Raw genomic sequence first — 23,290 nt, 5'->3', positions numbered from 1 at the left:
TTATAAATGTCTACGTTCTTATATGGAATCTGGTGAGGGGCCAGCTTGTGAGTGGCATTATTTGAGACCTTGATGGCCTGTGGCCTTTTTTTTTTTTTAAAGTCGATGATCATTTTATTTTCCAGCTACATGAATCACACTTTCAGTGATTTTGGATTTTAAGATATATTGATGTTGTTCTATCTGGACCTGATGTTCTTTGTTTTATTGCAACAATTATACATCTTAATTATATATTATTTATTTATTTGTCTTTCTGTGTGTGTTCATATTTGTTCATATGGAACAAATATGGAAGTCGCTCTCTCTTTTCATCATGGAAGTCCTAGGGATTGAACTCAGGTCACCCAACTGGTCAGTCAGGCCTTTTCTGACTGAGCCATCCCTCTAAACCCAGCCATACATTTAAAAGATAGTTTTGTTCATAGTTTTGTTACACGGTGACCAGTCATTATTAAAAGCTTTGAAATTTTCGATGCAAAAAAAATAAATGAAGACACAGACAAAGACTATGCACTGAAAATGCCATGTTTCTCTTTGTGTGTCTAATAGTAAGAGAACATTTCGCTGTGAAGTTAGGGTGTTTGCGATAAGCCCAAGTGTTAAACCCGTAATGTTGGAAGAGCTAGTTGTTGTTAACAGTGGGTTAGAAGAAGGAGGGAAATAAGACTGCATAGAATATTGAGGTTTAAAGAAAGCTCTTCAATTGGAGGCATGATAAACCAAGGGGATGCTTGTTAGAATCTGATGTATGCTATACTCAGCCCAGGTATATACCGGGAAGGGCAGTCAGCTGACTCCGTGTTTAGGGGAGAAACCAGGAACCACAAAGAGTTCTATCTAGTCCTTAAATGCAGCCAGAGAAGGTGTTGGAAGCCAGATATGGTTCGTCCATACTATTCCCAGCCTTCAAGAGGGGCGGGTTATGAGTTTAAGGATATACAACAAGAGATCCTATCTCAGAAAGGAAGAGAGGGATGGAGGAAGGGAGGGCAGGCAGGAGGAAGGACATCTGTGGATCAGTATGTGAAAAAGCCCTCCAGCCCTGCAGTCAGTCTGGAGTTGTCTCCATTCCGTCACCCTCAGTGACCTTGACTCCTTCCGTGCTGTAGGAGCGGCAGCGACTGGAGACCATCCTCAGTCTGTGTGCTGAGTACACGAAGCCCGAGGGCCGACGCCTGTCCGCTGGCACCACCGTGGCCGATGTGCAGAAAATCAACAAGGAGCTGGAGAAGCTGCAGCTGTCCGATGAGGAGTCTGTGTTTGAGGAGGCTCTGCTGTGCCCCGATGCCAGGTACAGGTGCCATCGGAAAGGCTCTCTCCAGGATGTTGACATTGCGGGCTTTGGGAGCCTCAGTCACAGCGCCAGCTTCCTGGCTCCCAGGGGCAGCAGGAATGATGAACTGCTTGGTGACCTCACCAGGACGCCCCCACCATCCTCATCTGCGTTTCTGAAAACATCCAACGAGTCCTCCTACCTCAGTATCCTACCGAAGGTAATGTTGGGTGGAAAGATCACAACTCGGGCCTAGGACCGTGCTATGCTTTCACAGGGACATGAGAGATTGCTCACGGGCATTTTCTTGACATTGGAGTACAGGTTCCATGGAAGAGGTGGCAGAGTGCAGTAAATTAGGGAGAGCACTGTAAAGCAGTGGTTCTTAACCTGTGGGTTGTGACCCCTTTTGGGGGGGGGTCAATGGACCCTCTTATAGGGGTTACCCAAGACCATCAGAAAACACAGATATTTCCATTCCAATTCCTAACAGTGGCAAAACTGTAGTTCTGAGGTAGCAACAAAAGTAATTGTGTGGTTGGCGGACACCACAACATGAAGAACTGTGTTAGGGGGTCACAATGTTAGGAAGGCTGAACACCAATGCTGTAAAGTACCATTGGCTCTGTGAAGATGTAGCCGTCCGTCCTGCATCTTCTCCCCGCCTCTCTCAGCTGTACCCTTCAGAAGTGCAGCTGTGTGTCTTGTTGACTTGTTACGTTGCCTGTGCATTGATTTGTACACACACCCACTGCTCTCTGTGGCCTCCCACCATTACAGGGGTGTCTGTGTCTACTACACGGACCTATTTTGTTCTTCAAAATCCTGGCAGAAATTTCTTATCCATTGGATTTTTAAAATTTTTTATTGAGCATGCTTTAGTTAGCGAGTTTCATCATGAAACTTTCACACACAGCTGCGATGTAATTGGGTCATATTCCTCTCCTCTGCGACCCTTCCTTTTCCTTGTCCCTCCCCAGTTTCTCACTCCACTTTCTTCCTAGTTCCCAGTCGACTCACCTACTCCTCCCATCTCATATATGAAAGAAAGCATGCGAGACTTGAGTTATTTCACTTAACATGGTGGTCTCCAGTTTCAACCATTGTCCTGTGGTGGGATAACTTCTTTCCTTCTTGTGGCTAGATGATGCTGTATTGACTTGTGTGTGTGTGTGTGTGTGTGTGTGTGTGTGTACTAAAATATGTATATATATTTTTCTCTATACTTTCATCTGTTGATCAGCATTGAGCCTGACTCCTAAGTTATCTGTACTAAACAGTGAGACCGTACACACGGATGTGAAGCTCTCTCTGTGGGCTGTTGACTTGAAATCCTTAGGGTATATACTCAGGAGTGGTCTTGCTGGATCATAGAGAAGTTGTATTTTTAATGTTTTGGGGGAACTCCGTACTGATTTCTGTAGTGGCTGTCCTAAATTACATTTCACCATCAATGGGTAAGTTCTCTTCTCCCCCAGCTCACCACACACCCTCGCCAGCCCTTTATCTCCTTGATGATAGACATTCCGAGACAGGCGAGATGGCATGCCAATATACTTTTTAAACTTTGCTTTCCCTGATACATTATTGTTTGCATTAGGATTAGAGGGAGGACCATGCATATTATTCCTAGTTTGGAATGATAAAATTTGCATGTAGTCATTTTTTATGATACATATTTTTATTTATTTTTATTTTTTTTAAAATATTTATTTATTATGTATACCATATTCTGTCTGTGTGTATGCCTGCAGGCCAGAAGAGGGCACCAGACCCCATTACAGATGGTTGTGAGCCACCATGTGGTTGCTGGGAATTGAACTCAGGACCTTTGGAAGAGCAGGCAGTGCTCTTAACCTCTGAGCCATCTCTCCAGCCCGATACGTATTTTTATATACTTGTCTCTGTTGGGTCACTTACTGGAAGTGGAATGACTAAAATTAAAACTCAGTCTCCTGAGTTCTGGGGTTTACAGGTATGAGTCACTACACCGGGCTAGTACATTATTTGTTTTATGTATGAACATACCCAAGCTTGTACTCCTTTAAGAATATGGTTGATAGGGGCAGTTGGGAAAAGCTGGAGGTGGAAGAGGTGGTCTGCCCCAGGGAAGAGCACATGCCCAGTATCAAATGGTCAGTCTTGAAACACACACACACACACACACACACACACACACACACACACCCCATCATACTGACTCAACGGATTACTTTTAAGGCTGTATATGTATATAGATATATGTGTTAATAAGAACGAGTGAGAAAAGAGGCCCTGCATTCTAAGGAGAGTGGGGAATGGCATGTGGGAGGGTTTGAAGGTAGAAAAGGGAAGGAATAAATGCTATAATTGTATTATAATCTCAAGAAATTATAAAAAATTATTCTTCTGCCTCACACTTTCACTACTAGTTTATGGGCACAATTTATTCCCTATGCTTTTGTGAAGTTTATGTACTGCCAATTTTTCAACTTTCCAACTAATAGGTGTTTTAAATTTATCTTTAATTATACATAAAATAGGTACCTTTTTGCATTTTAAAGTATTTTTCATTTTGTCCTCTCTCTTCAAAACTTACTTGTCCAAGCTTTACTGAATTATAAGGAATGCTTGTTGGTAGCAAGTTAGCATTTGTTGTGAGAGGAATTTCCTGTGGCTTTATTCATGACCCATTTTAGAAATGTAATATTTACTGGTAGTCATAACTATTACCTAGTCTTCTGATTGCATATTGGTTTACAAATATCTTCCAAGTTTGAGGGTTTTAAAAATGAAGCTCTCTGACTTTCTTAGTGTTATTAGATTAAGAATTTTTGTTTTCTAGGATGGTTTCTAGAATTTTTCTACCGTCTTTTCTACAAAGAGGCTACTTAGAATTAAAGATACATTTCATTTAGCTAAATTAAAATATCAAAATAAGAGGGAAAAATGCTACCACAAGTATGAGGTAGGTTTATTTATTTAAAAACAAATAGGGTTTACTAATTAAAGTAGGTCTTAATATAATGCCATCTTGAAATTGTGTCCCTCATGGTAACAGAATAATAACAAAAGATCCTTTAATGAAGAAGGCACTGGTTCCCTGGGACTGGAGTTACAGATGCTTCTCAGCAACCATGTTTTTGGGAATTGAACCTGGGTCCTCTATAAGAGGAAGAAGTGCTTTTAACCCTTAAGCCATCTCTCCAGTCCAATATTGGTTCTTTAAGAAAAACATCAGAGGTATAATTCAGTGGTTAAAAGGTTCGTGCAAAACCCTGGGTTTAATGCCCAGCACTACCCACAAAAAGAAGACACACACACACACGCATACACACAATGACCAACCCTGAACAAAAATGCAAATATTAATAGTAGCAGTATTGACTTTATGAAGGTACATTAGAATTGGACATCATGGTACTAAGTCCTAAAACTAGTGTTCACAAGGATTTAAAGAAGCTCATATGTGCAATTTTATTTTTTTTAGTTTAACTATATAGCAATACTTTTCTTACATATTGCTGAGCACCTCCGGCTACATGTCAGGTCTGTGGCGGATTACATGCATTGTGTTCATCAGTCACTTCTCCTTTCTCATGCCATACTTATCTTAGATAAATTCTCAGAGGAGAGAAGTTCTCAGTAGCATGTTTGGATTTCCTGCTGGCAAGCTGAAACTTAGCAATTAGGATGAAAAGATGGAGGGAGGATGGAGGAATGAAAAGTTACTGTGTTGAGGCTGAAGAGATGATGGCTCAGTGTTTAAGAGCACTGGCTGCTCTTCCAGAGGACCTGGGTACGATTACCAGCATCCACGTGGCAGGAAACAGTCTTCTATCCTCCACTTCCAGGGAATGAGATGTACTCTTCCGGTTTCCATGGATACTATATGCACATGGTACAGAGGCCTACATGAAAACAAAACACCTGTATACATAAATTAATATATTTTTTGAACAAGTTATTGGATACTCAGAAAAAGTAAGTGACCCCTCTGAGACCTTGGCCAATTGTCATCAGTCACTTCCTTACAGATTTGTGCCTTTCCTTCAGTTTCATTTCCTATTCTCCTTTATAGAGAGTGGCTTGATTTTGTTAAAATCGTTGAGCTGTGCAGTCTAAAGGCAGTCTTCTGGAAGACGGCTCTGACAAGCTTGTGTAAACAAATAGATCCTGGCAGAGGTTTTCATTTGCTCAGATAAGGTTTTGTGGAATTGGAGCCCCTGGAGATGCTGCAGGATCTATTGTCTCGGACTATGTTGGTAGATACAGAAAGCATGGAGCTCATCTCAGATGGCTACCAAGCACATTAGGGTGCAAATGAGAGGGGGATGGGTGACAGGAGGTAGGTGTTCATCTGCTTTTCAAAAACAGGCGCGTGATAACTCAAGAGCAGAAACAGGAAACTTAGACAAATCTCCTGGCCCTCAATGTGGGGTGTCTGTCCTTCTTTTCCTAGTACTGTGCTTCTGGATTATTTGCTTCATGAAGTATGGTGCTTGTTAAGCTGGTAGGTGGGAAAGTTGACAAGAGAGGACTAGTTTAAAAAACAAACAAACAAAAAAACCGCTCAAAGTCTGTCCTGAAAAAGATTTTTATGATCTTTGGGACACCTGAAATTTGCCAGTCAGGACCTTAGATTCCCTAACACTGAAAGGTGTTCATGTCCTTGGCTATACACTCATCTGAATGTTCTCTGTGACCCTATCTAGCACCGTCTGAGGCAGCTGACTCATAGACCGCTCCTGACCTATTTTTCAGTAATTGTTCTATCTACAGTGCAAAGCCACGCACCTCTGCAGGCTGCCCGAGGTCTACAAAGAGTGGCAGGAGAAGAAATAGTCTTATTCCTACCCTCTTCTTTTTCTCTCGGTTGACCAAGTTACCTCCAAGATGATGTCTTTGCTCCTGCACATACTGGTGCAGCTCTACACCTTACTATAAAAATACAGCCCACAATTGAATAGAGGGTAATGAGTTTACAAATTTCACCTTTTTGTTACCATGTAATTAAGGCTATCCATCTCCTGTCTCAGGTTTGGTTCTCCACTGATTTTCTTTATTCTGTTAATTAATGAGATTGTAATAAAACTTTTCTTTCATTCTGTCTCAAAGCATTCAGTTTGGTGGCTGGAGAGCTATCTCACTGGTTAAGAGTATTTGCTGCTCCCACAGAGGATTTGGGTTCGATTCCCAGTACCCACCTCAGATGGCCCACAGCTGGTATAACTCCAGTTCCAGGGGATTTGACGGTCTCCTTGGGCACAGATATGCATTCAGGCAAAACAGACAAAAAAAAATCTTCAAACGAATGAAATCATTCAGTTTTAAAATGCCTCTTGAATTTGTCCCAACAGCTTCCAAAAAATCCTTGTTTGTACCCTTATTGCAGAAAGCAGCCTCTAAATATGCCCATTGTGATAGAGTTTCTAAAATCTCTGAGTCATGTAAACACTTAGCATTTCTATTGTTAATTATCTTCCCTCCTTGCCCTACAAAGTGTACAGACTGTGAGCTTGTTTTGTCTTCTCTTAGTGCTTTGCTTCCACTGGTGACAGATATATTTAAACCACGTTGGAAGTAGAAACCTAATATGCAATGCTGGCCCGACAGGATACTTTAGGGCCTTTCCTGCTGCATTTACTAGGCAGTGATGTTGGGCACCCTTCACTGTTAGACATTCCTCCCAGCCCTAACCAAGCACCTGAGTATGAGACAACAAACTCCACTCTTCTTGATGGAAAGGTCAGCAGTTGTTTAGTTTGTTGGTGAGATAGTGGATTTAAAATGACAATACAAAAACTAAATGTCAAAGCTCGAAAGGCCCGTGTGTCTTTGTTCTAACCTACTGAGATATAGATTTTATATTTTTTAAAATTTTCTATTGTTTCTCTGTGGATTTCACATCTTACACCCCGATTCTCTTCATCTACCCATTTTCTCATATCCTCCCTCTTCCCTTGCAAGCTCCCCCCAAAATAAAATAAAATTTAAAAGAAATCTTATCTTGTCATGGAAGCTGTAGTGTGAGTCCCAGTGAGGTAGTGTCTGTCTTTGTAGTCACAGCTGGCCTACAATTCACTGGAGCAGACTGATGATCTTAAATTCACAGAGATCTGCTTGTCTCCGCCTCAGGATGCTGGGATTAAAGATGTGCACCACCATACTGGGCCAATATTTTTAATTTTTACTCATTCAGTCTCCTTTTGGAACTACAAAACAGGGTAATGAAATTAAGACTGTGGGTGAATAATGTGGAATATGACTTGGTAGACATTTTTAAAAGTTATATCAGGATTAGGGAACAAATTAAATGAACCCAGTAAAGTTCTCTTAGGTGCAGTGATTGTCTGGATACAATAATTACTATGATATTTGTATGGTTGGTTGGTTGTTTGCTTGGTTGTTTGGTTGGTTGATTGTTCCATTGTTTGCTTGGTTGGTTGGTTGGATGGTTGGTTGGTTTGTTTTGGTTTTCTGACACCTGGTCTGCTATGTGGCCCTGGCTGGCCTCATCCTTGCTGTGTGAATCAGGCTGTTCAGGAAGTAGCAACAGTTCTTCCCTCATTCTGGGGTTGCCACCATGTCCTGTGAATGGTCCTTTTAACTATTAAAGAAGACTCTTCAAGAATTTACTGAATTGGGGTGCTGTTTGCATTTTTGAGTTGTGGGATATCTGGTCATAACTTACTCATCCAAAAATCACTTTCTTCCAAGAGATATGTAAAAATTAAATATTACTATAACACCCTGGCATCTCTCTTCATATGTAAAGTTTTCTATCTCCTCCAGGAGACACTCAAGATAGCTAATCCAAAGTCCTAGGGAGAAGAGGCAGTTTTGATACAGTCTGTTTTCTTTTTAAGCAGTGGGCATGTTGGGCTTTGTACATCATCTATAGCATTCCTTTCTTCCCCTTCCCCCAGTTTACTATTAAATGGATGAGACCATAAAAATACACTGTCCCTCCATGTGTTGAGCATTCTCATTGCTTTCCTTGAATCCTGGGCTATCCCATGAACTCAATGGTAACCAGTATCTTATTTTCTGTTCCTTTGATGTCTTAATCATGTACAAAGACTGTCTATAAGATGAGGTTAGTGAAGAGTGAACTAATACAATACACGAGGCATCCATTAGAAGTATCAAATAAGGTCAGGGAACCCAGATTGCTCTTCGAGCAGATGAGGGAGGGTGACTTGATCGGGGGAGGGGGAGGGAAATGGGAGGCGGATGAGGGGGGGAGGCAGAAATCCTTAATAAATAAATAAATAAATAAATAAAATAAATAAAATTAAAAAAAAGAAGTATCAAATATGCCGCTTGACATTGTATGGCATGACCATGTCAAAACTGATGTCCGCCTTGTGTTAGAGGAGAATAAATAAGTACAAATATTTATTCACAGGCAGCCCGCACAGCAAGACCTAGCAGTGTGGCTGCTACAGGTGGAGCTTCTAAGGAAGCCAGCAACATAGCAACAAGCAGATCGCCCGAAGGAGGGTGTCAAAGGCCCTGCCTCGTCTCTGGTTCCCTGCTGTGTGTGTTGAACTTTATAACACTGGAGAAGCTACTTCACCTCTGCCTTCTGCCACTTCCTGATCTGGATAGCCTCTTAGTCCTTTGAGCAGTAAAAGGATATACATTTGTGAATGGAAGTTGGTTTGTTGGCTCTCGTCTGGGTATATAATTGCGTAGAGCAGCATAGTCTCTGTGAGAAAATACATCGTGGGTCAATGAAACTGCCCCAGGTGCTCTTTAAAATGCTTTGCGACCGATATATTTCATTTGGTAGAGAAAGATTTCATGTAGCTCAGGCTGGCCCTCCCAGGCATTCCACGTAGAGCAACATGGACACATTAATCCTTGTAGTTGCTTTTTCAGTCAAATAGGAAAATTCTAGAACTGAAGTGTGGATAACCCATGTCTGTTTTTGCTTGATCACAGACCCCAGAGGATATAGGTGAGGAACAGAGGACTCAGGAGTTGGCTGCAATGGAAGATGCCCGGATGGTTATTCTGAACAACCTTGAGGAACTTGAACAGAAAATCAAAGATATAAATGACCAAATGGATGAATCCTCCAGAGAGGTATAGGCTGGGAGCTCACTGTTTACTCTGTCTTTTTTCTCTTTTTTTCCCATCAGCTTAGATAGTTCTTCTCGTTGTGGAAAAAGTCTGAGAAGTGAATTCAGAGATCAACATGAGCAAATGCTTGTTCAGTGGGAATCATTTGTAGAGTGCCCTGCCCCACATTGTGTGTGTGAGAGTGTGTGCACGTGTGTGTTTGTGTGTGTGTATGCTGTGAAATCTGATGATATAAACATATTAAGCCAGCTTTAATTCACTTTATATCTAGCCAAACTTTTTTGATTTGTACGATATGTGCTTTTGCAGTTTGCAAAGCCAGTTGCTAAATTATCCTTTATTTATGAAGTATTCAAGTTCAAATTCAGCTAACATTTTCTGAGCATTCTTACTATGCATTAGTATCATGTAGGTATTATTAAAGGATTCACTTCACATGTGAATTAAACAGGAAGCCAACTTTCTACAGATTTGCAGAACAGGAGGTAGACTCGCTCATTTAGTAGAAGTAGAAGGTAGTGACACACTTAATATTGCCATCGTATGGAGTGGCAGAAAGCATGGAATCCTGCCTGGCATGAGAGGCGGAGTCACACAGATGGTGCCCAGTGAGGGGACTGGAGTCCTCACCTGTCATCTCCTGTACTACCCCCGCCCGCCGGAATCCTCTAGGAATGTGGGCCTCTCTTATGGGGGCTGGGATAACGCTCACTCCTCCGACTCCAGGGACAAGGACCAGCTGGCTGTATTCCAGGGAGCTTACTCTTGAGCTAAAGCCTAGGCAATTAGGCCAAATATTACTGAGGAGAGGTGGCCATAGAAAAGTGAAGTGTTCAGGGGACTAGCTTTTTAAGCCAATACATAGTGGGCTGCCCCAGCTTTCTTAGGCAGGCACCCCAGATTTCGTGCCTGAACCCCACAGTCTGACTGGTCAGTAACACTTGTTGAGAATCTGTTAAACCTGCACCTCAGCTGTGGGCAGCCGTTCCTGAAGGTGAAATGTTTCTGAGCTTTCTTTTATGTCCTTAGTTGGATATGGAATGTGCTCTTTTGGATGGAGAGCAGAAATCCGAGACGGCTGAGCTCATGAAGGAGAAGGAGATTCTGGATCATCTGAACCGGAAAATCACAGAACTGGAAAAGAACATCGTAGGCGAAAAGACCAAGGTAAACGGACGATATTAGAACGCGTTTTCTAAGGGAAAGGCAGGTGTTCCGACTACTGGAATTTAAATGTTAAATGGAATTGCATGATTTGGCCTGAATAATGTGGCTTTAGAAAAAAAGTTCTAAGGTCCTCTGTTGTCACAAGCAAACAAACAAACAAACAAAAAAAAGCAAAGACATGCCAGGTAACAGACAGTAGATGCTGAGAAATCCTAATATGTCACGGCAGCCTGGTCTTGTGTATGAGTAAGTTCCTTTTCCCCATTAACCTTTGCTGAGTCTACCATTTTTTGTTTGTTTGTTTGCTCTAATTGTTTATTATTTTTAGTGCACCGAGTGATGTATATCACTGGGGCCCTTGCAGGGTGGCTTGGGCATAGTCAAACAGTGGCTCCTCATTTCTGTTTACTTTTCTGTTCATTAATAAGATGAATGGTGTCCATTCATCTCAAATTCCCGGCCTTGCCATTGTCACCAATGCAAGTGCACTGTTCCTTGAACAAAGGTGCTGCTGTCTTCAAAGGCGGTCCCCACACACTGCCAAGTGATCTGCAGGCCACAGGTGACACCGTGCTGAGGTCTTATTTATGTGTTTCAGGCCATAACTTGAACATTAGCTGATGGCCACTAGGGAAAACATGGAAAATAACTGGCAGAACTTAGAATTAAAAGTGTTAGTTTGTTGGTGGAGAATTTCCCCTTCGTGGAGATAGTATGCATTCCTCTTCCATTATGATTTTGGAACAGCTGGACTAAGCCTAAAATTCCAAATTGGGTTAGCAAGAAAGAAAGAAGATTTGACACATTCTTTCCTGTCTATCGAGTTCTCTATTAGACAAAGAAAAACAGCAACAACAACAACAAAAACTTTCAATTTGAGTAAGTTCTACTGCTCACGTGACTTCCTTTTAAGACCCCTGTGTGTTTGAGACCTGTAAACCAGGGCATTGGATCTCATTGCCAAAGACTGAGCTCAGAATCACTTGATGAGAACCGGAAGCTGCTGTACACATTCCACTTCATTTTCTGATTTTCTGGATGTCAACATTAATTACTGCACAGCCTTTTCATTTCAAACTTCATGTACGCTTCTTCTACGACCAGCCTTGGAAATTCCAAAGAACCTATTTGGATAGTGGGCATGTTTTTCTTTAACTCACAGTCAAATCAAAGAGTTAAGTGAATGACCCTGATGTATGGGACTGGGGAGACGGATGGCTCAGAAAGGGAGAACCTTAGCTGTGCAAGCTTGGCCACCTGAGTTAGGGTCTTTTGAACCCAAGGGAAAAGGCAGACATGAAGGCATGTGTCTGTAATGCCAGCATTCTTTTAGCAAGATGGGAAGTGGAGGCAGGAGACTCCCCAAGAAGCTCTTGGGCCAGGTAGCCTGGAATCCACAACACAGTGGCAAAACAAGAAAGACCATGGCTCAAAGTGAAAGAAACGACTAACAGCCGATGTTCTCTGACTCCCACATGTACGTCATGGCATGTGAGTGCTCCCCCCCAACACACACACACACTGGAGGAGTATGGGCAGTCTCAGTTAATGGCTTATCTTCTCATTCCCAGTCTTTGTATTGAGATATCCAGAAACTTGTGTTGGTGGTATCAAATATCTTGTTTTGGTATTCAAAGGTATCAATTAAATTGATTGTAGTAATTAATCATACTGCAGTTTGATGGAAACCTCGTGGGGCCTGAGAATAGGGCATTGTGTTCCCTGTGGACACTCTGCCTCTCCCACCAGTGTGACTTTATCTGTGCATAGCCTATAGATCTGTCTCCACATCACATGTCATTGGCATCAGACTCACAAAAGTGAAGCTAGTTGGGCTGATGCTGGGTCTGACTTCCCAGGGAAAGCTGGGCTGTGTTTGAGACCTAAGGTAGAGGTGAAAATCCCACAGCATTGGCAGAAACAAACCCAGAAGGCCGCTTCATCCCACCATCCCTCCTGCCAAGCTATTCAAGAAGGAAGTTCAGGGCATGGAGCAGATCCTGCAGCTGTTAGGGGATTAGTGGGCCTTGGCAGGTGAAATTATTGTCTCTCACCACATAATGTGAAAAATGTCAGAAACTGGATAAGGGGCTCCCAAGGAAGACTGGGGGGCAGGGGACTGGGAACAAAGACTGGACCAGATGGGTGTCACTACACATTCTAAACAGCCACAGCCGAACAGCATTTTCTGACGCAGGAATTCCTGACCTCTGTGTTCAGCCGACCCCTGCTGCCTCTCAAGTCTTCAGCATTTCTGCACAAAACTTGCCAGTTTACCATACCTGTACGGGTACCATACTGCTGTTATTATCTTAGAATATCATCAGTTAAAATAGATACCCTCGCTCCGCATCCCAAACTTCTCAGACAATTTTACCGGCAGACACTGTGTCTCCTCTTTATTTGCCGATTCAGCATCCTTCCCATTCCATTTGGCTTAGTCTCCACCACGCCATCGAATTTCTCCTTTTAAGACTCCCGTGGACTTCAGCTCTTCCCAGCCCACTCTGGGCCTTTCAGACTCTTGTGAACAATTTTTTTTTCTCTTAGCTTCTCCTCGCCCCCCAGCCTTCTCCAACTTTGCCCTATAGCTCATCCTCTTCTGGTATTCTTTCTCTTGCATTATGTTTGTGGGGGAGGGGCAGTGCACATGTGTACAGGCTCCTGTGGAGGGCACAAGTCAACCTGGGGTGTTGTTCTTCAGGCCCCGTCTGCCGTGTTCTTTAAAAATATTATTCTGTTTGTGAACACTCTATGGCACGTGTGTGGAGGTCAGAAAACAGCTTATAGGAGTTGGTGCTTGCCTTCCGCCATGTGGATTATCGGGAACAAAACTGGTCATCGGGTGATACAGGAAATTAGTGCCCTTGCTTGCTGAGGCATCGCCCTGGTTCCCACCTTGTTTTTTTGAGGCAGGGTCTCTCACTGGCCTGGAAGTCATCAATTAAGCTAGGTTGGTTGGCCAGGGAGCCCCAGAGATCATTGCCCCTGCCTTCCCAGTGTGCCACCACACACAGACATTTTTAAATGTGGGTTTGGGGATCCTTCTGTTTTCCATGACAAACACTTTATTGACTGAGATATTTCCTCCGCTTTCCTCCTCTTACTCTCATCTCTCTAATATCTACCTATGTTCTGAACTCAGAGGGCCACGGCTTCAAACAACCTGGAATGCCAGTGACCGACATGCATGCATGCCCATGCCTCTTTTCTGAACTGACACTCCCCACAGGTGTTGCCTAGCAGCTTCCCCTCAGCACACCTCCACCATGCGACTCTTGATCTCCTACTCCTTGTGGTCCACCTCTGCGGCCCCTCCACATATGTCCTCTCCATACACATCCTCCAGCTTTCTGAATCTAAGCTTTCACCTCTACCTGTTTGACGGCTCCAGCAGGAACCTGGATCCTGACTTTAACGCCCCGCTTCACCATAACCCATGACCACAGCGTTTCTCAGTTACCAGAGACTTTACGTCTCCCTAGCAACATTCTCTTTGATGAATTCGCTTCTTGTTGCCCTTTGTCTTTTACCTCTTCAGCCCCTTTCCTTCCCTTCCCTTTCTTAGCCCATTCCCTTCACATTTATCAGCCGTGCTAATCATACTAGTTCTTTGTTTTTAAATAGAAATTAGATCACAGAATTCTTTTCAATCTAATCCAAATTACACCGAGCTGTAGCACGGGGACTGGTATACACACCTAAATTTTCCTGTGGACTGTCCCCCTCGTCCCCCTCTTGACACCAGTTTCACCAGAGCTTTCTTACTGTTCTGAGCTCCATCCTCTCTCTGCCTCACCTCCTCCCCACCCAGGCCATTCTCAGCTTTCCCCACCTGGATCTCTCTCGCCACAGTCCGCACTGTTTCTGTCTTCAAGGGTACAGCTTTACTGTTAGCTTTCCAGAAAGGTTTCCCCATAGTCTCTAGTCGAGCTTCTCCTTCCCTCTATTGTTCTTTTATTCCTTTTATCATCCTACCTTATTATTTGCATTTGGAGGGATTATTAGATATTTATTTCCCTCTCCAGCCAACTAGACAGGAGAAGCACTGTTACCGCTGTTCATCCAGCTTGTAGTAGCTTCCAAAGAGCTGCCCAGTGTGCTCTGGGAATATTGTCCTTGGACTCCCCTGCTAACAGCCAGTCCAGGCTGGGCACGACAAAAGGCAACTGAGCCAAACACCTGCTGGAGAGCTGTGTGTAGCCAAGTGTCAGGGCAGCTGGGACCGGCTGCTCAGGTGCGCATGCCAGAAGCCTGTGCTCACAGTGCCAGGCGAGCCAGAGTGTAAGACAGAAGGAGGAAGTGGCCTTTGCCCTTCTGGATTGTGTTTCCCTTTCCACACACCTGTTACTTTGCTCAGACATGAAGTGGGGAACAAGGATATTAAAACCCAAAGATATCCCTAGTGGGCAAGCTCTGATTCAGATGCTCCCAGCATGTCTTCTCATTCTGATCTACTTCTGTTCTATTTTCTTTCTTGAGATTTTATTTACTTTTATTTCATGTATAGCATATTCTGCCTGAATATATGTCTGTGCACGGTGTGTGCAGTCCCCATGGAGTCAAGAGAAGGCATCAGAATCCCCCTGGAGATGGAGTTTTATATAGATGGTTGTGAGCCATTGTGTGGTTATTGGTTACTGAACCCTGGTCTTCTGCAGCAGAAGTCAGTGCTCTTAACTACAGAGTCATCTCTCTAGCCCCCTGCACTAGCTTGTTGCAGACAAGGGAGGCCTAGAAGCACAGAAAAACTGCTTAATATCATAACAGAATTTAGATCTTGATATGAAATTACTGACAGTGTTTCCTTGGCCCTCAAGACTAGTCTTTCATTTTAATCATTTTACCTGGTTTGGGGACTATTTTATTTTACTTACTTAAAATTGTACATATTGGACATGGCAATTATATGTCACTACATAAAATGTCAAATATACATGTAATTCTACATATATGATAAAATGTGGATAATATATTTTATTGTACATTTACTGAACTTTTGTTGTTGTTTCCTGGTCTACCTTTCACTCCTCTCAAGGAACCATGGTCAGTTTGTTTGACGGTGACTCTTGAGATAAAGGTCCCTGACTGCTGCTATTCTGGGATAGTAACCATATCACACACACAGCCACTATAAACATGGATAAACCCTGAACAAATATGAGTCCCTAACTTCAACAGGAATTCAGAAGGGATGTTTATTTAGTAAGGCAATAAACCAAGAGCCCGTCATCTTTTTTTTTGCATCTTATTAAGAAAGGGGAGGAGACTGCTTACCTTGACAACAAGGCCGGGAGGCTACGTGCCCCCTTTACCCAAACTCTTACATTCCTCATTAACCAGGCTGGGTTTGGAAAGGTTGAGAATTCTCCTACTTTTCTCTATTCCTTCTTCAAGAGCAAAGCTTGATTTAGGAGAAAGTGTGAAAGTCTGCTATATATGTTTTTTCTTCTATCTTTGTCTATTTTTGACTATATTAAAAATAACTTCCCAACTTCCTCTCTTTGGAGATCTGTGTTTCTGCGTGTCGTCTGTGTATGTTAGACTAGAACAAGTACAATAGTCACGAGGGCGCAAAATCAGACATGGTCTTTAAAGGGAAGGCCCCACTTCCTCCCTTTTTGTAAAGTCTCTCCATTACCCAGATGGTAACCATAAAACTCAAGCCGTCCTTCCCTTTGAAGGTAGACCCTTTGTCTCCTTATGCTTTGGTGTCCACATTGTGACACCGTGGCTGTCCTCATCCACACACACTGAGCTCTGAGCTGAGGCGTGGGCCGTGATCTACTTCCTGGATGACAACGAAAGCCTTGATAGCCTAGCTTTTCTACAATAAGCAAATATTGCTGCGTGTGAAGTGCGTTTATTTCTCGTTATTATCTTGCCAAAGTACCTGCTGCTTCCTCCCTGCCTTTCCTTCGGGGAAGGGGACGGAGGGGGAGAAGGCAGCCAGGCCTGGCTCACATTCCTCTGAGGTGTTAATACCGGGACCACAGCACATTTGCCAGGTCACAGTCAGGGTTAAGAGGAACTGGTCCTTCCAGGGCCTCTTTCTTACATTTCAAAGTCAGCTCTCTGGCTAAAGGAAGTGGAATTAGATCATGGGATGTGGGGATTAAACCAGCTGGATTCCAGATAGGTCTTTTTTTTTTCCCTAGTGATTTTGATTACAAAAGTTCCTCTCTTGAGATTTACCTGTTTTTATACACAGAATACTTAACTGTTAACTGTGAAGTGATTGCAGGTTTGAAACCTTGGCTCATCTGTTGGCTAATCTGTGAGTCTATCCCAAGCCAACACAGGCTTTCAGGAACAGGAAGGAAAGGGCTGCTCATGGTGTTTGAGGAAAGCTCTAGAAGGTCCTCCCCTCGGCATGCACGACTTAGGTATCACAGGTTTAACACCTTGCTGCATCAGTTCAAACCTGAGCAGGAGCGCCACATACCAATGCAGCCTGAGCACCTTCTTGTGTGCTGTGGTCTGAGAGGAGGCATTTGAAAATTACAGAAGTGGACTTTAATTCTTTTTTGGTTTTTCAAGACAGGCTTTCTCTGTACTTTGGAATCTATCCTGGAACTAGCTCTTGTAGAGCAGGCTGGCCTCAAACTCACAGAGATCTTCCTGACTCTGTCTCCCAAGTGCTGGTATTAAAGGCATGCACCACCACTGCCCGGCGAATTTAATTCTTGATAATATTTGCCCCCCTCCTTTTTTTTAAGAGTTCAATCCAGAGAAATTATGCTATCCCACTACAGAGAAATTCAAGTATAAACTGATGGTAGCTATTGGGGAACCCTCAAGAGCCTGGAAATGAGATAGTACTTTTAGAAAGGAAGATATGGGGCTGCAGAGGTGGCTCCAAGTTAAGAGTGCTTGCTGCTCCTGCAAAGGACTGGACTCCAGCTCACAGCACCCACATAGAGCAGCTCACAACAGCCAGTGCCAGGTCTCCTCCGGCTTCTGTGGGCATCCAAGTGCATGTACACTTGATACCATTTTTAAAAATCTAGTAGAATTGGAAGAAGTAGCAAATTTAAGTACCAGAAAATCCGTTATGCTTGAACGTCAGGTAAATCGAGAATATCTTTAATCTATTCCTCTGGCAATTCTTAGATCATGCTTACACTAAAATCTGAGCTATTTATTTGAAATCAAATGTAACTGGATGTCCTTTATTTTATCTGGCATCTTTTTAGGGTGACGTTGAAGCACCTGCTTATGAAGAATTGCAGGCTTACATGTGTGGTACAATGATCTGTGTCATTGTACTTAGGATATTTTTGGTATACCATTGCAAATTTGCCATTGGAATTTACAGAAAGTCAGCAAGTTAAATTTCAGTTTCCCTCTTCAAAAATACAGCCAAGAAGAGGACAACTTATGTAAATCTTTTAACCAAAAGACCTATCATGATAAAGACTTCTTCCTTTAACAAATGTTGGCCACTCTTGCATATGAATTCACATTGTTTAAAGTAAACTTAAACAGACTCCTGGTCATGCGTATGATTTGGAAATAGTCATTGGCACCTGAGCTTGAACTCTACCCTCCTTCCTGGATGTTACTGGACCGTAGGGTCTGTCACTGTTCATTCTTTGGGAATTTACGCAGAAGAGAGACTTTGTTGTTGTTGTTGGGTTTTTGTTGTTGTTGTTTGAAGATTTATTTATTTATTATATATACAGTGTTCTTCTTGCACCCAGAAGAGGGCACCAGATCTTATTATAGATAGTTATGAGCCACCATGTGCTTACTGGGAATTGAACTCAAGAACCCTGGAAAAACAGTCAGTGGTGTTAACCTTTGAGCCATCTCTCCAGTCCCAGAGAGGCTTCTTATGCTCTGAAGTTCAGACTGTAGGATCAATTACTTTAGGAAGTTTTTTTTTTCTTTTTTCTTTCTTTTTTTTTTTTGAGTGTGCTATACTGTGAGAACATGGGTACATGTGTACCATGGCCCTAAAGTGAGATCAGAAGGCCACCTTGGGTTTTAATCCTCATCCGTTGAGATGAGCCTTTGGTCGCTGCAGCAGACACCAGGCCAGCTGACCCCCGGGCTACTGCAGACGCCACCTTCCACCTCACTGGAGGAGTGATGGCATTACAGTCACATGCTATCACATCTGCCTCACGTGGGCTCTGGACACTCAGACTCGGGACCTCAGTCCTGAATTGTTTCCCCCGCCCATATGAACGATTTGATTGATTTTGAATTATTGGCTGGGGTCCTTAGAAAAATAAAGTTATAAATGCCTTTGCCTCTCCTAGTTCCAGATGACTAAGCCAGAAGTTCTCAATCTGGCAACATACAGGAAAAGCAGAAAGATTACTTAAAAATGTTTCTCAGTCTGTCTTAAATCTCAGTTTCTGACTGAGTGGAGGTTTGAAAATAGGATGTGGAAATCCCTACTGTACTATTCCATTCAGTAACCAGGGCAGGGAACTACAGGGCTAAAAGCGTTTTGCAGTGAAAAGAGAATGAACAGCCTTCTTTTGTCCATCTTCCATTCTCTTTTCATCTTTACTGAGTGAATGAACAAGTCCTCTGCAAAAACAAATACAGTCAGATGTCTGCATCCTTGCATTCCACATCCACAGATTCAACTAGCTAAGAGTCAATGATACTAAAAACAGCAACAGGCATCTGTACTAAACACACGTAGAGGTCCCGTCATTATTCCTCACCCAATTCCGTCTAACAACTGTTTGCACATCATTTGAATTGTATTAAATATAATAACTAATCTAGAGGTGATTTAAGCTGTGCAGAAGGATCGAGTGGGTTACATGCACATGCTACGCCATTTTGTAAAAAGTTTGAGCATGCGTGGACTTTGTTAACCTTGGTGATCTCAAGCAATCTCTTCAAGGCATTGAGGGACAACTGCACAAGCCAGCATTTATGCAATGGTTTCTACTATCTGTAAATAACTTACCATTAACTTTATACAAGTAGAAACTTTAGGAAGAGCTGCCTTAAATGTTCAGTACAGGCAGGACCTAGTAATGGGCATTGACCCAACTGAATTTTGCCCCTGCATTGCCAGAAAACAAGGTCAACCCAGAACAGAAAATGGTCCCTAAAGGAGCAGCCAACCTCTGAGGTCATATTATTCTGTTCTTGGATTTACGACTGTCTCCTTGTAAACTGGGTTTTTGCTGGAGAATAGCCTGTCTTTATAGAACCTTATTTTTCAACAAAGAAAAATTCATTACATTTTAAAGTCATTTATTTCTTTAACATTGACTTAAATCTTAAATGAAAAAATAAGCCTTTTTAAAAAAACATCATATTCATTTGTACTTTGGTGTTTGGAAAATACAACTATGTTTATTGTCTGTAGAATAGGGGTCTAGTCTATAGGACTCTCATAAGCCTGGGAAAGGGAATAACCCTCCATTTTCATCATTTGCATGTGGAAAGCAAGAAATTCCTGGACTCTAGAATATTTATTATTTCTTTCCTTCCTTGTGGAAGGTGATGTGCTAGTTATGAAGTCCCTTCAATAATTTTCCTTTGAAAACTTCCTGCGCTATCAATAGAACAGAGGAATATTAATTTCTTTCTGGCCCAAAGTTGTTCTACCCAGAGCTCCCAGGGAGTGATGTCACCTCTGCAGTCAGCTTGAGCCCACCTGCCACTAATCCTCCCTGCATCCTTCCCCTCTCTCACTTCCTCTGTCCTGGCTTTGGCCCCACTGAACTTCTGCTCTGGGAGCAGCCTAGTAGTCAGAGCACTGGCTCACAGGGAGAAGCTGCAGAAGGCTCAGATGGTGCCTGCTTGCATAATTCTCTTAACTGCACCCTTGTATGGAATTGTGAAACGCTTCCAGCATCTCCGACAGAAGAAACTATGTAAACATGAGGTACTTCTCTTTTTCCTCCTCGAGTTATTTGTGTTTATTATCAACAATTAGGAATACTGAGCACATAGAGCAACGCTTTGGTTGTGTCTTCAGATTTGGGACTTGTGTTGCCCAGCAGTGGTTTTCTTCCTATATTACCCAATATCTTAATATAGCATTACTGTTTTCTACCAGAATAGCTTTACATTGTAGGTCTTTCCCCTTTGATATTTAATGATAAGGTGTAGTCTTTGATTTTTTTTTAACTTTCTTAACTTTCTGTGTAGAACCAGCCTGATGACACGGTATTTAGAAATAGAACTCGTTGGATACACTTCTGCTGTGTGAATCAGATTGGCTTTGATTCACCGGAAATAAATAACATTTTCTTAGCTGGAAATCAGCAAGCGTTGTGTGTTGCTGTTTCTATTAAGGGACAGATATTGATTCTGAAACCAGTGAGTGGACCTTGCAGGTACTGGTGCATTATACTCTTCGTACACAGCTTCTCTCTTACCTGTGCCCTGGCTTTCTCCTAATCGCACAGCGGGCCAGTGGACCAATGGAGCCTGGAGGAATTGTCTTGTTGTTTATTAACGTGGTTGTGGAATTATCCTAAATGGGGTAGGGTTTGCAAGTTTATGACCTCCTGGTTCAATTATTTTGAGGAGAATAAAATGATTTCGTAAAATACCTTTGAAAATTTAAAATCACCTCAAAAAAAGTGGAGACTCACCTGAATCCAGATGGATGTTAATATTAGCCCGCTTTAGGTTTGAACCATAACATCTTTCTCAAGAGTCTAGGTATGTGTCTATGGAGGAAATCATGGCCATTTTTATAAAAAAATTACAGAATGGCCATTGTCACAGAACTACTTCAAATCATCATCTTTGTAAAGGACCTTTCGTTATATCTTACTGATGAGGGTCAAATCACAGGGGATTTGTTTACACTGAAAGTCACACACGAGAGAATCTTGCCCAAGCTTCCCTTCAAATAGTGTTCAATTCAAGAGGGGCTCCTTGGGCCACACCACCGCTGCATATAGTATCTGCCAGTTAGATCACGGAGTCACTTTGGCATGTGTGACACAGAGGGATTTAACTGTCTCTTCCTCCTTTTCTCTGCTGGTCTTGGGCTCTCTCCTTCATTTCACAGTCTGCTTCTTCATTGCTTTTCCTTTGTGTGTGTGTGTGGGGGGGGGTCACTGTAAGGACACCTGTGTCTGCAGGGTCAGGGTCTCAGCCTTGTGTCCAATCTGCCTGATTTCCCTCCATCTCTGCTTGAGTTGGTCTGGCAATCGTTTTTCCTCTCTCGTTGTCTTCATTAGAACTTTTCTCTGGATGTTGTCATTTTATCTCTGAGCTCTCCCCATTGCTAGAACCCTTTCATATGAGGAGGCTTCCAGGAGTGTGTCTAAAGCACTTCCGACCTGAGAACAGACTGCAGTAGTTTCCCAAAGCCGTCTAGCAAATGCTGTAGCAGTTCAGACCATGACAGTACCTCAAGGTAAATAAATGGTCCCCTTCTTTTATCCAGTTTTCTGACAGAGGACTCTTGGCCAGGATAGCATATGATGTGGTTGGCATTTCTTGTTCCTTGAGGACCACTAACCAGCATTCACCCTCCCCATTGCCCCCCATATGTGGTAGCAGGAAGGAGGGAAGGAAGAATGGCAGGCGATCGTCACTACGCAGTGAAGGAGGCCGGCTGAAGAAGGCAGGGTCTTCCATTCTGCTTTTATCTCCTTGCCGTAACCACTAACAAGCTTTGTTTGTTCATTCCTAGTGTATACTTGTGCCTGTTTGTTACCACCGGGGGATGCCCGCTAGCACCTGCCTGGGGTGTGAAGGTTAATGTCCGTTCTTCTATTTTCTGATTTCTGAACTTCAGGAGAAGGTAAAGCTTGATGCTGAGAGGGAAAAGCTAGAGAGGCTTCAGGAGCTTTACTCCGAGCAGAAGACCCAGCTGGACAATTGTCCTGAGTCCATGAGGGAGCAGTTACAGCAACAACTCAAGAGGGTCAGTAGAAAGCAGGAATGCACCGCTTGTTTGCTTTGTTTGGTTTTTTTGTTTGTTTGTTATTTCCTTTGCTGTTAAGTTCCGCTTATCTGTGACTTACCACTTCACATAGCCTAAGTTCTAGTTTTTAGGTCCTTGAAAATAGAAATATGCATGCTAACAGTGTGTATGGTTTGGTGTCAATCAGTTGAAAGATTACCTTGGTGGACTTCTGTCTCCAGTTTATAACGCAAACATGCTTCTGGAGACCTTCAATGGTAACTAATGAGAAATCGTTCCTGACTTGTAAATGTCACGAAGATTGTAGCATTTAAATTAAGTGGCATCTTCCTCTACTGCAGAGTGAGTATTGTTTGTCCTTGAATGTCCTTCTTCTTAGTTTGATTTCATGCTCTATTTAAAAATTACCCTAGGCTGTTTGCACGACCCCCTTGGCACTTTTCTTCCTGCTGTTTAGAGACATCGCGCTTATTAGTATGGTGAAAACAAACACCAGTATCAAAGATGCAGAGTATTATAGATGCCTTCGACATCTTCTCACACGGGCATCTTAACTGCTGAAAGGGTCCTGGAGCATGGGCCTGCTAGTTGAATGTTACCAGCTCATTCTCCTATTCCTACTGCAGGCAGGGTTGAAAGGAGCCTGCCGATTACTTTCTGGAAAGAGACCTCGTAAGTGGATGACTTCACAAGCGCTGGCATTGCCACGCATTATTTCAGAGTATCTTGACAACTGGGTCATCTCTGAACCAGCAGCTCAAATCAACAGTGATCCCTGGGAAGTAGGCATTAGCAAACTTGTGCCTCTCAAGGAATCACAGGAATAGAAATTAGTCTTAAGTGAGTAACAATGTATGATTTCACTTGAGTAGACAAGAAACTTCCCTTTATCTTTTAAGAATGAGTGA

General features: G+C 42.7%; 1 protein-coding gene across 18 annotated transcripts in view; it reads left to right on the top strand.

Annotated features, from left to right (window-relative positions):
- Positions 1-23,290, top strand: part of Phldb2 (pleckstrin homology like domain family B member 2) — a 98,546-nt gene that overhangs the window by 34,357 nt on the left and 40,899 nt on the right. For 12 of the 18 annotated variants that reach the window (XM_075963915.1, XM_075963840.1, XM_075963832.1 and 9 more), the window contains exons 3-6: positions 1,113-1,496; positions 9,206-9,349; positions 10,376-10,513; positions 22,254-22,382. In XM_075963915.1, coding sequence (XP_075820030.1) covers positions 1,113-1,496; positions 9,206-9,349; positions 10,376-10,513; positions 22,254-22,382 — 795 coding nt within the window. The remainder of the gene's footprint in view (positions 1-1,112; positions 1,497-9,205; positions 9,350-10,375; positions 10,514-22,253; positions 22,383-23,290) is intronic. The other 6 variants (XM_075963935.1, XM_075963851.1, XM_075963928.1 and 3 more) reach the window with 1 other exon arrangement.

Source organism: Microtus pennsylvanicus, chromosome 1, assembly GCF_037038515.1.
Source record: "Microtus pennsylvanicus isolate mMicPen1 chromosome 1, mMicPen1.hap1, whole genome shotgun sequence".
In the NCBI taxonomy this organism is placed as follows: Eukaryota; Metazoa; Chordata; class Mammalia; order Rodentia; family Cricetidae; genus Microtus; species Microtus pennsylvanicus.
This window is presented reverse-complemented; position numbering and strand designations above follow the sequence as displayed.